Consider the following 18,803-nt stretch of genomic DNA (forward strand, 5'->3'; position numbering starts at 1 on the left):
ATCATACATTTAATAATTTTCACACAATAAAATTACTCCCCTACCTCATCTCTGTGCTATATCTCTTTACACCTAAAATTAAAATCCCCCCATATGCATCTCTTCAACCCTTCTTTTTGTGGAAAATTACCCCTAGAAACTATATCCCTTTTTCCACTATTTCTTTAAAAATAAAAAAAAACTATTACATCACAAAATATAATTAAGTTAACTATGTCTAGGTGGAATCAGAAGGTGTACTAAATTAAAACATTTTAATCAGATGAACATATATGTAACATTATCATCATACCCCAATTTTAAAATCTAAAAGTGATGCATTTAGTTGTCATGTAAAAGAGTTATGTACAAATAGGGGAAGAGGAAAACACAAAATACAAAAGATTGACAATTTCTACACCATAAGCTAGATAAGGAGGTGATTCAACTTTCAATAAAAATTGAAAATTTTAAAGAGTAATTCTAAGTTATTTTTACTTTCATACTAAATCATAGTTTTTGTTTATAGTGTGTGTATATGTTATATTGGGATTCATAGATTCTTTTTTTTAAAAAAATTATGTTTATGGGTAATTATAAAAATATACATGTTAGATATGAATTATTGATAATTTTGAATTTTATGAAAGATAGAAACCGATAAACTTTTATCATTGTCTATCAATGTCACTTATAGAAACACTATCAATATTTATTATTGATAAAATCTGAAACTTTGTTATATGTCGTAAATATTTTGTCATATTTACTGTTTTTGACAATTTTCTTATAAATTAATCATAATTAATATCAAACGTATTTTAATCCCTTTTTGTTTAATTAGTTAAAGACCTTATGTCACTAGATTGTTAAAAGAATTAATACTTTAAATATTTAATAGTATTTTTAAAAGGGTTAAAATAACGTTCATCATACATAAAAATTAGTCTTAAATGTAACTTCAATTACTCAAATATAGATAAATATTTCATTCCAGATTTCATATATCATCAAAAATAATTTTGAATAATTATTAAATACGTGTTTGAGGGTAATAATAAAAATGTCAAAAGGTATGGTGAAGCATTTCAAAATCATGACTTTCCAAACATGTTATATGATAGATGTAGATGGATGAGATTTCAAATTATATCCCTCTTGTTGGTTTGGTTTGTTTTTAGGGATTAATATCATAACGAAACCCTAGTAATTTAGAGGGAAAATAAAAGGTTAATATGGATGTTTTGTTGAAGAATCTTCCTTAAATTTGTAGCCATGGTAAGTGACAATCTCCCACGTTTAAGGGCCCCATTCCCTTTTTACTCTCACACCCATAGCCACCCACTTTTGTCCTCTCTCTCTCTCTCTCTCTTTCTCCTTCCCTTTGATCTCTTTCTCAAATATCTCAACTATTTTTACCAGAAGAAATAAGATCATCAACATACAAAAAAGAAAAATTTGAGAAGAAGTAGACGAAATACTAACCCTTATTGCCCTTATTGATCTTCCAATACTGCATGACCTTCAACCTCTCTCACACTCCATCTTCATATCTCTCTCCCTTTTGAATATCAACCCCTAAACCTAAAAATCGATCACAATTATATTTTCAAACCAAGGAAGAAGGAAAATGATGAAAGATCTTTAATGGGTAGCAGAGTTCTTTGAGAGTTTCATTTCACATTTCCAAAATCCTAAAGGAAAGAAGAAAATGGGATCTTCAAACTATAATCTCAACCCTTTTCATTGTTTTCCTTCTTCTACTTCTTCCACTACTAATTCCTACAATCTCCCTCCCTCCATTCCTTCACTTCTCAACTCTGACCCTTCATCCAGCAACACTTCGACTATCAACTTCCATCACCAACCCCATCAAGATCCACTCTCATTTCTAGCTCCCTATTTTCCCATTGCTCATTTCTCCGCGTTGGCACCTCCCGAAACGGCCGTGATCAATTTTGCAGTAGCAGGGAACAACATTCAAGCTCTCGGTGATATGGTTATCCCGAGCGCTCCTGGAGCAGGGACAACGGGGATGGGGAAGAAGGATCGGCATAGCAAGATTTATACAGCTCAGGGTTTGCGCGATCGAAGAGTGAGATTGTCCATTGATATAGCTCGCAAGTTCTTTGATTTGCAAGACATGTTAGGGTACGATAAAGCAAGCAAAACCCTAGAGTGGCTTTTTAGCAAATCCAAAAAAGCAATTAAAGAGCTTTCAAGGACCAAGAGTGGAAATCTTGGGGTTCATGGAGGGGCTAAAAAATTTTCTTTGGTAGCTGATTCTTCTGATGTTGAAGAAGAATATGATGATGATAAAGAAGGATGGGAGCTGAAGATGAAATCAATGTTGAGCATTGATGAACAAGAGAAAGTGAGTAAAGAGAAAGTTGAAGGTTTTAATCTTCTTGCTAAAGAATCAAGAGCCAAAGCCAGAGCAAGAGCCAGAGAGAGAACCATGGAGAAGAAGCAAGTTGACAACAGGAAAGTTTACGGTCATCAGAAGGGCGGCGCCCAAGAAGTTTCGAATCATTGGAGTAAGCATTTGAATCATAGCACTGAAACTTCAAATCTGTCAATGGAGGAATCCTCGTTCATTAACAAGAGAAAGATCATTTATTCTAAGAAGTTCATCAACCACGACAACTACAGTGATAAATCGCGTCGAGATGACGAGAATGCCGAAACCTCTCAACGGAAGCTTTTGGATCAGATGAAGGCTTCAAAGAGGAAATGGAAACCTTCCATTATTTCTGGTTCTTCTCAAAGAAATTTTCTCATCTCCATTGACGGTATTCCCATTAACTTAACTCAAAATTTGGATACCAATAGCAACCCCAATTATCCTATTGCCAAGTAAAATTTTATTAACAGGTAATTTCAACCATCAAAGGCTTTAGATTTTTTATTTTTTCCCCCTAAAAAATTGATGAATATTTTGTTTTTGTGTTTCGGTTTCTTTTTTTTTTTCTTTTCTTTTTTTTTTCTTTTTTGGCAGTTTTACAAATCAAGGGTGGAATGCAGTCAACAATGTCAAAACGTGGCCTGTTTTAGATTGGTTTTTCTTCAACTACTACTTGAATGTTCTTTTAGATTTATGATATTATAACAATTAAAGACTGATGATTAAGTTTTTTCTTGCTTTATTATAATCACTAAATCATGTTCGATCCATTATATCATTTTTCTTTAGTATATCCAAATATATATTGTGTCTTTGTCTCATGGATATTCTTCAAATAATATTAATTTATAGTTTTGGCTGCCAAATTGAGAGTTGGATTTTTTGTGAATATCGATGCTACATTGCTATTGGCGATTGACATACATGTGAATGTTAGGCATGTATGATATTAATTTTCGAATGTCTAAAATCACTCCTGCTAAAACATCATTCATAGCATTATAATGCTTTTTTAAGTTTAAAACCAAATAGTAAATTGTTTCGGAATGATATTGTTTCAGAGTAATTGTACTAATTTTAATTAAAATCATTTCCAAACCTTTCCTTTTTTAAGATCTTTCGATAGATTTGGTCTTCATACATATGAGTTTACCAATCATATGTAATAGTTTAAGGTTTAATGGTGATTTAAATAATATCATATATATTATGAGGAGAGATCCCCAATCAGCTCACAAATGTGGGAAGATATCATATATTTGGTTCTCTTAATTGTACTAGATCTACGGTTTTTGTAACTATGATATCACTATCATCATTTAAAATAGGAAGGATTTTTCTCTAATTTTCTGCCTATTTTGTTCTTCATTGTTCGTAATAGCATGTCCTCTCTTGCATTTTTCCTCACATGGCAATAAATCTCTTCTTTATCGGCTTGAAATCTAATGAATATGCTATGAAGTGTTAATTTAATTAGTTTGAGATGTTATGGTATCGATTACAAAATCTCTTTCGTCTTTTGGCGATTTGTTAAAAGATAGGATGGGAGAGGCCTGTATGTTTTAATTTTTTGTTTTTATTTTTTTAACTTATGAGTTATAATTTAGAAAGGTATTATTTGAATGGGATGGAGCTTATGATTATCAAATCAAACTTTAATTTCAACTCTAGCTAAGTAATGATTTATTCATTAATTGCTTCTAGAATTTTGTGCTATTGCTTTAGAGTATTGATTTGTTGTCTTCTAGTCCACACGATGGATTATAACTCATTGATTGTCGCTCTTTACATGATTACAGAACTGCTTTATTTATGTAACCCTTTTCGAATTTCCTTTTACATACGTAGTAAAGTATATTGGTTTACTAAAAGATTAGGATAATGATACATTTAAATACTGATGCAGTAAAATGCTTCAAAATAGGCGTTTTCAAATACATAATACAAATAAATTAAAGACAGAATAGTTTATTATAAGAAATTAATTATAAAAGTGGGTTGATCATATCATGGAGAATACAAAGTAAAATAAGAAAAGCTCTCTCAAAAAGCTTTTGTAAAGATGTTTGAAAATGAAAGTAAAAGTGAACATAACTGACTCTGTGGGAAACAAAATATGATTGACATGAAGCATTAGCAACCCTAGCCATCCCCCTTTTTTTTGTTTGTAGTTTTACAATATTTATCCACTAAAATTTTGTTTAGTTTTTACACCAAAAAAATATCATATATTGGATTACTAGTCTGTTAAATATGATATAGTATGCAATATAAAGAATTATACAGTGGGTTAAACTACTTACATATGCACAATTAGAAATGAGGTTTAATTGGACAACTTTTTAAATTTTAGTTTGATTTTTAGACATGAAACCTGAGTCATTTTTCCAAACTACACAACTGCAAATGGTATATAACCAAACTTAAATTAGTTTACTTAGCTTGAGTAAGCACTTGGTAAAATTGATGGAGTCAAAATTTGAATAAAAAGACATGGCGATTGAACTTTCTTTTTAATTGTCCTATGTTAACGTAGTGAATGTGTGGATTTGGACTTTTAGGACATGTGCATTAACAATAGTTTGACTCATGGAAAAGAGTTGAGATCAAACACTTTCACATGTGTTATTAAAAACCATAATTAAATTAATCATTTTGTACATCTTTTGTATGGTAATTAAAAGAGGGTAGAGTAAATCTACGTTAAAAGTATCGTTTGGACTCATCTACTTTTAAGTTTTATTTTACTTTAGAACATATGCATTCAAACATTCAAATTCTTAATCCACTTCAAATAAAATGAGTCCTTACTAAGTTAATTTTTTAAAAAACTCAAAATATAATTTTAACATAAGCAAAATGTTACAATGTAAACATGTTTTTCTCAAAATTTATAAAGAGAAATGGTAATAAAATGGATATTGGGTAGGAGTTTGTTAGAGGACTAGGAATAGTGTATGTGTTCAAAATCTATATTGACAACCTTTTTAATTAAGATTTGATATATATATATAGTATGAGTTTTTCTCACAACCAAATATTATAAGTTAGTATAATAGAAGTAGTAAGTAGTAAAATTTTAAGAAGAGAGAGAGAGAGAGATGAATGATATAAAAGATGATTAGTAGAGAATAAATAAAGATGATGATTAGAGAAAGTGAGAAATAGATAAATGGAATATAAAGAAGAAGAAAGAAAAGAGTGATCTGAATGGATTAGAGAGAGGTAGGGGTATAGGGAGAGGAATAGAGGTAATGTGGCCATTCAAATTTCCGTATTCTGTTTTGCTAAAAAGTCCTTTCAACCCACACCCCACACCCCACACCCCACCCCCCCATTTTAAAGCAAATATATAATATATTCCCACATACGTACCTCTTCAATCGCTTCCAAATTTGCAATCCCTCTACCCCTACCTTTCAAATAATATTCACCCCACCCATTGCATCATAATTCAACTACCATCAATTTTTACTCACACAATTTTCATACCAATTTTCTTTATTTGTATTTTGAAAAGAAAAATATATTTTTTTTAAAAAAAAAGAATGAACGACAATAACGTGAGTTATCAATTTAATTTCATGAGAAAATTTAATTTTCATCTTATCCAATTTTCTAATTTTATTGAATCACATGTTCAAATTAGGGTTGTGTAATAGTTGGAAGATTAGATTTTATATTATCATGTGAGAAAATTATTTTTATCATTGATTTCATATTATAATAGGCTAAAATTAAATAACTTTTAGATTTTTAGTTGCTTTATCCATGAAGAGGTTATATGAAAATGAATTTAAATGTTGATTGCATTTTTAAATAGATAAAAGATTTAAGAGTGTGTTTGAGGCTTCAACTTAAAATGGATTGAGTAGTCCGTAACAGCACCCTTCAAGCTTTTGGAGTGTGTTATGAAAATGGAGAAAATAATGTTATTTTGAATCGTTTTAGTATGGTTTGTGATTCTGATGGTCGTTCTTGTTCGACGTTACTATGCTTTGCTACATGGTTTGTTTTATTAATCAAAGGGGAAGATTGTTAAATTTTTCTGTCTTGGATTATATTAGCAACAATATGTTCTATGACACTGTTACATGCTGGGCAGTGGGTTTTGTAGGATATTTTTTTTCCTTAATTTATCAGCGTGACTTTGCAACTTTCATGGTTTGTTTTTATTGTTTACAGAGATGATTTATTCCTTCCTTGAATATCTTTCCAAACCTCTAGCCATATATAGTGTGTGGTCTTTAATTTTAGGGTTAGTGGCCTTTTATTTACAAAAAAGAAAAATGTGCACTTAGGGTTTCAAGCTTAGGGATTATTGTGTGAGCCCCAACATTCATTTTTGTAATAAAACCTTTTTGTTTTTTTCTTTTGGAATTGTTTCAACAGAATTTGGTTACTGATCCTTCTGTCTCACTGTATTTTTAGTGTTAGTTCTTTGATATTACTCTATTTGTATAGTTGGTTATCTGGTTACCAACATCAAGCTTATCTACTTTAATTATTTCAACTAATCTAATTAAAACCACTACAAACAACAAATTAGCCTATAGGAAGAATAAACACTAATCTTATATACATAGAATGACCCAGACAAAATGGAGTGAACAGATACCCAATTATGAATTGTTTGGATTCTAACCGTAATTGTTTGACTAAATAAAGAAAAACATATACATAGAGCATATAAAGGGAAAAAAAGAAAGAAAAAAAGCAAATCCACCGATGGTATTTTCTTTCACGGACTCCCAGGAAACAAACAGAAAATTGGAGCAGTAGGAATCAGACAATGGTCGTATATATCCATCCCTTATTATAATTATACCTTTTCATACGATGTCTTATTCTCTCAAATTCCATTTATATTCATGTTATTCACCAAACCCCCTTCCTCTGAAAACAAATTTAATTGAGGACTATCTTCAATAACAAATAAGTAAAATAATACTAATACTATGGTTCAATGATATCAAACCATGCAGACATGTAAAAGCAACATAATATGTGCCCTATCTAATTTTTTTCCATATATCAGCCCTCATATATATATGTGTGTGTGTGTGTGTTAAATTATAATTTTGAGTTTTTCTTAAGTAGGAACCATACACGAGACCCACTATTTTATGTAAGAGTCTCATTAAGAATAATATGAAGATGTTATATGGAACATATTTATTAATCAAAAGAACGACTTGAAGAAGATGTATAAAAGGTGCAATAGTATACGTGGTTTTGTTGTCCACTCAAGAGTTAGTGATAAAAATGCTTACAATTAACAAAGTTTTCGACAACCAATTATTATGGAAGATATCAATATTAAGATTAGGTTGGTTGTTATCTTAGTTTTTTAAATCAATCCGTGGGTTTTGTATACTGATGAGATGTTTCTAAATATTAACATCTTTTTACTTTTAGATGGGATCAGTTTGATAATGATAGATTTTGAGTTTTAAATTAATTGTGTTAAGCAATTTTGTAAATTTAAAGTAAACGTCGAGAATTGAACATAAAATATAAACAAAATTAAGTTTGTGTAATTAATACTAAAACAAAATTGAAATAATGAAGGTCTGACACAAAATCATTATCTTTCTCTTTCTTTCAACTCAGAGAGACTTTATCTTTCTCTCCATTAAATGTAAGTCAAAGTGCAGAAGCTATATATATATAGTGTAGTGATTAAAAATAGGAAATGGAATATATATATATATGTATGTATATGTTTTATTATTTCTCAGGTTTCTTTTCCTATATATATAGGGAATTGGGGCAGGGTTTAATTTTAGGGAGTTGGAGCATAATTTTCTAAAAAAATGGTTTCTTATATATCTATGTTCTCCAGGTGTGGTCATGAAAGACATCAGCAAAATTTAAAATCATAGCAGTACCACCTTCACATATTTAAAATCATAGCAGTAGCTCTACTCTGGCAAAAAAAAAAAATAAATTTTAAAAAATATTTAAAACATATAACAAAATTTGAGATTATATCAATAATAGACATTGATATGTAATAATATCTTAGAGAGTAGTAGAAACCTATCAATTTCTATCAATCTAAAATTTTGCTATAATTTATAAATAATTAAATTTATTTTATTATTTTTAAAAATATCCCTATATAACAATTTATACATATTTTGTTTTAGTCTAAAATATAAAAGATATCTTTAAACTTTGTATCTTGTGTCGTGTTAAAATTAATTGTAAATTTTCAAAAGTTTAAAAAATGTTTTTAAGCTTTTAGTTTTAGGGTTTTTAGTCATAAATTTGTGTTAGAGGATTTCGACCATCCTATCTAAAATTTATGTTGAAATTTTGTAAATAAATATCACAATTGTTACTTTATAAGAAAATAAAACGATGAAAATTGAGATTTTAATTTAAGAGTGTAAAGACAAAAATTAACCAAAATTAAAATGACAAAAAGTAAGTATTTTTAAAATACTAAAACAAAAATATTGAAGTAAAATTTGAAGTTGAAATCATTTAATTAGACCTCACAATTGGATAAATAAATGCCTCCTGCCTACTGTCTAGCAACAAATATATATATATATATATAGATATATATCTATATATATATATTATATAATAGTTAAAGTTAAAGTTATAATTGAAACCAAAATAATGAAAATGAAAATAAACAATTCACAATTATTTACCTAATTCATTCTTACTATTATTTTAAACTAAAACTTTAATTATAATAACAAATTTTTTACTCACCATTTACTATCTTCTCCGTCAATCTCAAAACAAAAATCACTCCAACTAATCTCCAACATTACCTGGAAATGATTTTATAATGCAAAATAATTTTGACAATTAGAAAAATAATGTGATTTTAACTATCTCAAAATGATCACTTCCAAAACACTTTGTTTAGGTTCCTCCTAAGTTAGAGTTAGAGAACTTTTTCTCAACTAATGATGAAGTATTAGGCTCCCCTCAACACCAAAGAACAATCTTCTCATGAAGCTCATACTTCAACAACGATCACAAGTACAAGTTTAAGATCAACAATATTACTGATTCTAAATTATATTCACCGGTACACATCTATCCACCTCAAAATAAAACTCTTCAAACAAAACACTAAAGCAAAAGCCTGCTCTTGAAAAAATAAACAGCAAAAAAAGTATATAATTATATACTCCATTCAAATATGAATAATGACAAAAACCAACAAAAACACAACACCAAAACAGTGATGTATAAATTTAAGAGAAGGTGAGGTGTAATATAAAAAAGAATATATCATAAACCTAAATTCCTTAAAATAAACATCTCATAAACCTAAACACATGAGACATTTTCAGGACCCTTCTCCATTTTTCTCTTGCTCTCTTTCATCTTCAAGTCTTAAGCCATTTTTCGGTCTAATTTAAGTTAAAGATAAACCAGAACATCAATTGCAAACATAAGTACATCCAAATATTTATTTGTTTTCATTTAAAATTAATTTTATTTTAATATATTATTTTATATATCTTTTATGACAACAAATAACTGTCGCGAAAAGTGTTATTCGAAAAATTATGTTTTCTTGTCAAAAACGTAGATTTTTACCTTTTGTGACAGTTTTTTTCCTCCTTTTAATTTTGAAATGTACACAACTGTCGTAATAGATAGTTTGTGTTATAGTGAAAGAATGTAGGCTTTAATCTATAGTACAATATGAACAACATATATTACAAAAAAATGCAAAAATGGAAGGAACGAATAGTGGATTGAAATACAAGTTAGGGGAAAATAGGGTATGACTCTTCTCATTTCAAAATCTAAGCTTTCGCGTTACACTCTTATAAAAAAAGATGAGGTATTGTACATCTAATGGCTAGGCTATTTCTTGCCACTAACTCTCTAGGTTTTTACCGCACAGAGCCTATTTTTGGTCCATGAAGGCCTCTCTTGTGTGTGTGTGCGGTCCATTCAGACCTCCTCTACTTGGTGAAGATGAAGTGCTTTTATAGGCAGTTTAGGCAAGAAGCCTCTCTTCTTTTAATCTTGTCAGCGCCATCTTCGGTCCTATGAAGTCACATCACTCCAACTACCATCATTGTTTTGTAGTGAGTGTTTCTCACATGATAAAATGGTTCCTCGCCTAGAGGTGTTAATTGATAGGTGAGCTTCCATCGTGTGATCTATGCACGAGGTGGCTTTTGTTGTTTGCTCCTTTCTTCTTGTTTACTTATCATGCATTTAAACATGATAATCGTGTAAAACAGGCAAGATGCTTATGTAAGTTGTATTTTTAAATACTTACGTGTTTACAACATAAGTTACACGTTTTGATCATCTTCTTATGCGTTTTGACCTTATTATTCAAATAAAATGGGCTATAACAATGGACATTTATGCGTATTATCACACAACAAGAATAAGGCATCCCACACCAGAACACACAGCAAGTGTGAGGCATTACGTCGCATAGGGTACAAAAGATCATTTCATTTCGAACTTTATCAAATCTCATGTATTCTCCATAATACATCATTTCACCACATCATTCCAGCTCATAGTAAGTCCAATTCATTTATAAGTCATATGCAGTTTAATAATTGGAAAGCATAAGAGAAATCATATAGTTTATGGTCTCAACAGAAATATATTTAAGGATTCAAACATATTTTAGAAATCCTTTTCATTTTGAAAACATTTTATTAGAAGAACCACTCACACACAACAGTCAAGTAGCTTTTTCCCCAGCTCCTAAGCCAAGAATTACCTTGCAACTTCTTGTCGATATTCAAGCTTTCGAGAATTTTTTAAATCTTGGAATTTTTCTCAATTCTTTCTTAACTCAACACATGATAAAAGCAGCTTCAAAATGGTCGGGCTTCATCTATTTATAGGCCTCTTCGGTGACATTTTTCATATAGAAATGATGACTTCTGTCATCGGCAAGAATGGTTCGATCACAAGACTCCATGTGTCTCTCCAAATCCTTATCCTCGATTCAGTTGGGTGACAAGGTCAAATCAATCACTGACCTACTGCTACGCTACTACTTCCTGGTGAAGTAAGCTCAAAATGCCTAACAGTTCGCTACGTTCTATTTCCAATAAACATCCTTCATCGTGTAGCCTCCTCACAAAATGCGAGTTACTTTTAAATGATAGTCTCATCGACATACTTACTATTCCTTCTGCATGGAAAAACATAATCCAAGTCTCACATGTTGTGGTCGTGGAAGCTCGTTTGGTGGAAAATAAATCTGATTGGTTACTAAATACTAGAGCATCGAGGCACTTGTGCTCAAATCGAGAGTTGTTTCATGATTTCCAAAATATAGCCAACAACGAATGTGTGTTCATAGGTAAGTCTGCAATTGCAAAGGTACTTGAAAAATGGAATATTCTCTTAAAACTAACTTCTGGAAAAACTTTATCCTTAAGTGATGTTCTAGATATAGCTTCTTTACGTAGAAACATAGTGTGTAGTAGTTTGTTGAATCGGGCTGGGCTTAAAATTGCACTAGAGGTTGGTAAGGTTATTCTAAAAAAATAATGACTTTGTTGGTAAGAGATATCTAGCTGATGATCTTTTTGTTTTGAACATCATGAAGGTTGCTTCTAAGATTAATAAAATTAGTTTGAGTTCTACTTATATCGTTGAATCAATTAATTTTTAGTGTGGTAGATTAAGTCATGTAAAAAAATCTTAAAATACTAAATCTCAATATTCATCTAAATCACATGAAAATGATAAATGTTTTGTATGTGTAGAAGCCTTTGCAATAAAAAAAAAAAAAGAAAAACCTTTAAAATCTGTCACTACTAGAAGCACTTAATCACTCCAATTAATTCATATTGATTTAGCTAATTTCAAAAACATTTTAAATTGTAAATGAGGTAAAAATTATTATATCTCCTTTGTTGATGATTTTTCTAAATGTACAAAAATTTAGCTAATTAATCTTTTAAATGTACAAAAATTAGTAGTATGTTTTTAAATATAAAATAAAAGTAGAGAATCAATTAGATAAGAAGATTAAAAGTGTTACATTTTGTCCCAATTTTCTCTATGCAATGGAATGAAAACGTGACTGTCTAGACATACGACGCAAGATTCTCCATATAGTAACGAATGGAACGACTAGTAAGTAGAACTAAGAACATTCGCAAGAGTTTAAACACAAAATGTGTACATAGATAAATTTCGAGAACTTCGTTGATACTTCAAAAAAAAGTACATTTAGGACTTGTACAACGATCAATATAGCAATTCTAGCATCAATCAAAATGACACTCAAACTTTCCTCGCCTAGCTACTCTATGTGATGCGAATAAGCAGTGGTCACTACCAAGATGATGCAATAAGGAGAAACAGTAGGAGATAAAGACTGCAAGTTTAACGTTGGATGTTCTTCGTTACCTAAAGAGGATAAAACAAAACATTTGAAAGGTTAGACAAAACATCTAGTGAGTGAGATCTTTAACAAATACCTTAAATAACTAGATTGGCCTTAATGCGACAAATCCATTTTAATTAATCATATTGAAACAACCCCTTTTTAAAGTCTTTCACTATAACTCATGGAAATCATTTCTTTTCCGTTATTTCATCATAATTCATATCGTGTCGTATACATTATTTGTATGATATACTCATTTCGTAGAATCATCATGTATGTTTAATTACATCTTTGTACCCCTTTCCTTAGCTCAAGCGTTTACTACACTCTTTTGCCAAGTTGCATCTATTCAAAGTAATCTCAACACATTTAGCAAGTTTCATCAATTCTACTATACATAACGAATATTCCAATGCCAGATCACATAACAAGCAAAGGGCATCCCATGCCAGATCATACAATACGTATGAGGCATCCTATTCAAGATTACATAGCATGAATAGGGCATTCTATTCCAAATTACACGGCAAGAATAGAGCACCTTATCCCAAATCACACAGCAAGGATAAGGCATCTCATATCAGATCATACAGCAAGGATAAAACATCTCATACCAGATCACACAGTAGGCATGAGGCATTCTCATCGCATAGAGTACAAAAGATCATCTCGTTTTCAAATTTACACTACAAGAAATTGCATTTTTAGTGGCGGACCAAAACAGTCACTAAAACACAAAAACACGTCACTAAACGTTTTAGGGATGCAAAGTCATTCGTCGTTAGAACTGTCATTAAATCCACGCTGCTAAAAGTTTTAGCGACGCATAAATTACGCGTCACAAAAGATATATTTTTAGTGACGTTTCCACGTTAGCAAAAGCTTACTTTTAGTAACATATGTTGTCACTATTTATTTTTTATAGTGATGCATTGCACTCGCCACTAAAGGTAATGTTTTACTCACGAATAATGTTGTTGCTGAAGTTTAATTTGGAACCGTTACAAACACCTTTTGCGACGTATTGAAGTGTGCCACTAAAATTTCCTACAATTTTTTTTTAAAAAAAAAACCAATGTGATAACGTGTAGAAATATCCGTTATTATAGCCTCTTATACAGAATAACGAGGCCAAAATGCATAAGAAGAAGGCCAAAATGCGTAGCTTATATTGCAAACAGTAAGTATTCATCAATATACTTTACATAAGTGTTATACCTGTTTTACGTGGTTTTCAGTGTTTAAACGCAGAGCTATGAACATAAGAATTCATCAATATACTTGTTTTACGTAAGTATTCATCATTATAGCCTCTTATATTGCAAATACGTAAGTATTCATCAATATACTTTACAGAAACATTATACCTGTTTTACGTGGTTTTTAGTGTCTAAACGCAGGGCTATGAACAAAAAAGAAGTTGGCAAATTATAGAATCTTTCACAAGAAGACCAAATCACAAAGTAAGAAGCAGCTTGCCAGACGACAAGAATGGCAGTTTGAGATGATGTGACTTGCTACAGACAACTTTCAACGGTTGGCACTGACATGTTCAAAGGAATAGCAATTTTCCGTTGAAAATTACCTATAAAAAGTCTCCTTCACCAAGAAAAGCACGCTTGAATGAGTCATTTTCAGATATCTATTATCTTTTATGGTGCCTGAACGGGCCAAAGCCTAGAGAATGAGAGGGAAAGGAATAGCCTTTCTGCCATCTGTAAAGAGTGGTTTTCTTCTTCTTCTCTGATCATACTGTAAATGAGAGCATAGAGTCTAAGTGGTGAAGGTTCTATTTCCCATTCCCCCTAACTTGTATATTCTTTCTCATTCTTCTGTCTTTAATTTGTGTATTCTTTGTGTAATATTTATATTGTTCATATTGTATAATGGCTGAAGGCCTACATTCTATATATATATATATATATTACATGTTTATACATTTTCAATCCATCATGTCTCTATTTTTCATCAGTCAACGTGTTATTGATAGGTTAAGTTAGTGATAAGTTCTTGATAGAAAGTTTCACTTATCAGTCTTATCACGTTAGTTGAGCTATACTCATCGCTTGGCCAGTGTAATTCGCCAACTACTCGAGAGGGTAAATACCAAGGACATGGCTAACGTGCGCAAGAAAGAGTTTTCTCTTCCTTTTTTAGATAACTTTCATCACTTGTATCCCAAAAGATGAAAAAGTATGAACACCAGGGGCCAAGAGGCTGTTGTCCTTAATCACGAAGTTTTATACGTCTCATAAGTGAACTCTTCTAGATATATCTCACCTAATCACCCTTAGTCATATGGATCCCGAAAGGTGACCATGTATGGCGTTTAAAGACTTTGAGAGGATCACGTATTAATCATAAAATGGTTGAGTAAGTTGTATCACATGAAGGCTATTGCATTGCTTAATCATATTATAATGCATAGACATTCTTTCACTCTTTCTCTCATACAAGTTAGTTCACATATTTATCTCGCATCCATTTCCACCCCTTTATAGATTCTCTAGGCGTATTTAAGTAGTGTTATTTTTAGTATTATTCTTTTATATGTTAATTATTTATTATTTTATACCGCCTAATTGAGAAGTAGATTCTAGAACTAAGATTTGATATCAATTCCTTGTGTTTGACTCTGGATCACCAAGATAAACCTATTACTTCGCTTATATTTGAGCAAGCAGTAGGAAAACTTGTACTCAACGAGGACTCAATAATTATGCGATGAAGAGGTATATAGTGACTACTTTGTATACAGTGATCATGACCAATAACTTATCGCATAGAACTAATTGCGTACTTAGGTAGTACTGAGCCCCCGAATGGAACTGCGAAGAAGGGCAACTCCATCCGTTGTTACGAAGAGAGTGATCACAAACACTCTATACGAACCACAATGCTTTTAAAATTATTTTATTATATAAAAATAATATCTAATTTATTATATAAACCTATTATAAAATATCAAATATAATTATATTGCATCTATGTTGCAGTCCAACAATTATCACATCTCATATACTCTCCTCACACCGTTTCAACAATAAGTCCAATTCATTTATAAGTTATATGCATTTTAAGGATTTGAAAACATAAGAGAAATCATAAAGATTATGGACTTGATAGAAATGGATTTAAGGATTTAAATACGTTTTAGAAATCTTTTTTATTTTGGAAACATTTATAAGAAAAATCACTCACTGTTACAATCAATTTGCTCTTCCTCCTAACTTCCTCGGTCAAGAGACTCCTTGCACATCTTGAAATCCTTGTTGAAAATAACTTCATTCTGTTTCTTTGAAATCGTGAATACTTCCTCGATCCTTTCTTAAACAATATCAGGGTATAAGAAACTTCAAATTAACCTGGATTTCTTCTATTTATAGGTCTCCCTTAATGAATTTTTTCATAACGAAATTATTACCCTTATCGGCTGTGAGAAGTGACCCAATCTCAAAATGTCACATGTTCCTATCCAACCCTTATCCTAAACTTTGATTGGGCGACAGGGTCCAATCAATTACCAATCTATTGACATCAAGGTCGCATCATTGTTTCTCGATGAAGTAGCTCAGCTTGCACTGTTGTTCATCATGTAACCTTTTTTACGTAAAGACCTTCCATTGCCTACTCTTACGTAAAACGTGTTTTGCCAACATAAGTTTTTTTGCACAATATCCATACCGTAGGGCCTTCATTGGGTTGGTGGTACGTGATCACAACCTTACAAAAAGATTAAGGTCAGATAAAGTTGGAGAAGATAGAGAAAACTTTCTTAAAGAATTTTGTGAGTTACACCTTATTCTTCAAAACAAAATGGTATAACATAACATAAAATAAAATTATTAAGAAAATGATGAATGTTATGCTTTTAAGTTTTGGATTATCTAACAACATACGAGGTAAACATGCACAGTCTACCTATTTTATTCTTAAAAGAGTTCCTCACAAAAGACTGGAAAAAACACCATAGCATTGATCCTTCGCACCTTTCAGTCGTTTGGAGGCTCTTTGAATTGGAAGAGCAAAGAATATTGCGAAAAAGAAGGTTACACACCTAATCTCAACTACATGAGAGAGTGTAAGGGTGTTTAGCTAAGGTAGTAAACCCTGTATTCAAGAAATCTATGATAGGATATAAAATTTTTTACTGTGTTTATCGATTGTGCTCAAAACAGTGTTGCTTCTAGATTTATATGCTTGAATGATAAATTCATACGTGAATATGGAGATGTTGAACTCTTTGAGCACATTTTTCCTTTTAAAAAGGGAAAATTTGAATCTTTTAGAATGTCTAACCATGAAAATGTATGCATTTGGCCCATTACGTACTTTGTCTAGTAGTATACATAAAGCTGAAGATGTTAGTACTTCTTAAAAAAAAAGAATGAAATAAAACCTAGAAAAAGTAAGAGACGGAGAATTGAGAAAAAAATTTGTATGGGTTTTTCTACTACCTTTTTAGTTGAAAGGCCAAATGAATTGACTATCAGTTTGCAGGTATGTGTCTAATAGATGAGGATCCTAAAACCTATCAAGAGGCGTTAGGCTTTCTAGACTCAAGTTTTTGGAAGGAAGCAATTAAGAGTGGATTAGATTCACTTACCATGAATCAAACTTGGGAGTTGGTAGATCTTCCTAAAGATAGTAAATCTATAAGATGCAAATGGATCTTTACAAAAAAAACAATACATGACAGATTGATTTGAAAGGTACAAAGCTAGGTTAGTAGTAGTAGGATACATTAAAAAAATAAGTTATTGATTACTTTTGTAGGTCTAGAAAATAAAGTGTGCAAGCTTAAAAAATCTTTTTATGATATAAAAAAAACTCCCAAATAATGAATGAAAAGTTTAATAAAACTCTAGTAAACAATGTGAAACGAATTGAAGAGTGAATCAAGAAATCATAATTGAAGTAAATGAAAAAGTTGAAGAGATGAAATGCTTGAAAGTTGAAGAGTTCCTTGAACATCCCAAAAGTCATAAAATTAAAAGGAATTATGCATTTGTGTGTTTTCATTTATTACGGTAGTTGAAAAGGTATAAAATTAAATGTTGTGACCTTTCATTTAATATTTTAATTAGCATAAATAGGTGATAGAACTAAGTCATGCACAGCGGAAAAAGAATCGAATTTCTACCCTAATTGCCACAATTAACATATAACCATAAACTAATCAAATTAGGGTTTTAAGAAATATTACCTTTGAAGCTTTCAAAAGGTTCGATATCTTCTTACCAATGCTAGCCGAGACCACCACTAGTACTCAACTGCTATCCTCTAGACAAAGAACCGGGTTGTGGGACCCAATTTTGGTGTAGAAAGTAATGGAGATAAAAATGGGATTGGAAGGTTTCTTTTTTCTTTTGTTGAGATTATGAAAATGATCAAAGAGGCAAAAGTCTTTTCAACATTTGAAAACACCTCTATTTATAACCTAATTACATGCAAAAATGCATGAAATTCATTTGCCAAATCTCAACACCTAATGTTCCACTAACAATTAGTGGAACTTAGTGGGCTAGGTGTCTATATCTCATATAGCCACATATCCCACTAAGAGTTAGTGGGATTATCCAACAAAATGTTGGATTTTCCCACTAACTTAGTCCAAGGGTAAAATGGTCATTAGATATTTCTAGTAGTCAAAAGTCAAACTTTGACTTTTCTAAGTCAAAAGTCAATATTTTGACTTTTTACCATTTTGTCCGTCTTGACTAATTCCAACCTCCCGAGCATGAATCCGCATTCATTTTTCCAAAATTCAAATCACATTTGAATATAAGGCCGGTCAAAGTTTGACTTTTCAAAGTCAAAAGTCAACATTTTGACTTTTTACTATTTTTGACCAATTCCGAGCTTCTTAGTATGAATCCGCATTCATACTTATAGTATGTAAAACATAAAGCTCTATTTCTAATTAGAAGACCGACGACTATATCACTGTATATGTCGGTTTCCCTTTCTTCTCCCAATTCGAACAATTCGACTTATTTCATAAATTCGACTTATTTCATACACTGTTCTAAAGTTTAATCCATATGAGCTAGCAGA

At 31.0% G+C, this 18,803-nt stretch overlaps 1 protein-coding gene across 1 annotated transcript; it reads left to right on the forward strand.

Moving 5' to 3' along the window:
• The first annotated feature begins 1,294 nt into the window (after positions 1-1,294).
• Positions 1,295-3,156, forward strand: LOC105434873 (transcription factor CYCLOIDEA). Its single transcript, XM_011653062.2, has 2 exons — positions 1,295-2,853; positions 2,978-3,156. Exon 1 carries the CDS (start codon positions 1,691-1,693, stop codon positions 2,837-2,839), a length of 1,149 nt encoding a protein of 382 aa, XP_011651364.1. The 5' UTR covers positions 1,295-1,690; the 3' UTR covers positions 2,840-2,853; positions 2,978-3,156.
• Positions 3,157-18,803: the final 15,647 nt, after the last annotated feature.

The sequence above is a fragment of the Cucumis sativus genome, chromosome 3, assembly GCF_000004075.3.
Source record: "Cucumis sativus cultivar 9930 chromosome 3, Cucumber_9930_V3, whole genome shotgun sequence".
Taxonomy (NCBI): domain Eukaryota; kingdom Viridiplantae; phylum Streptophyta; class Magnoliopsida; order Cucurbitales; family Cucurbitaceae; genus Cucumis; species Cucumis sativus.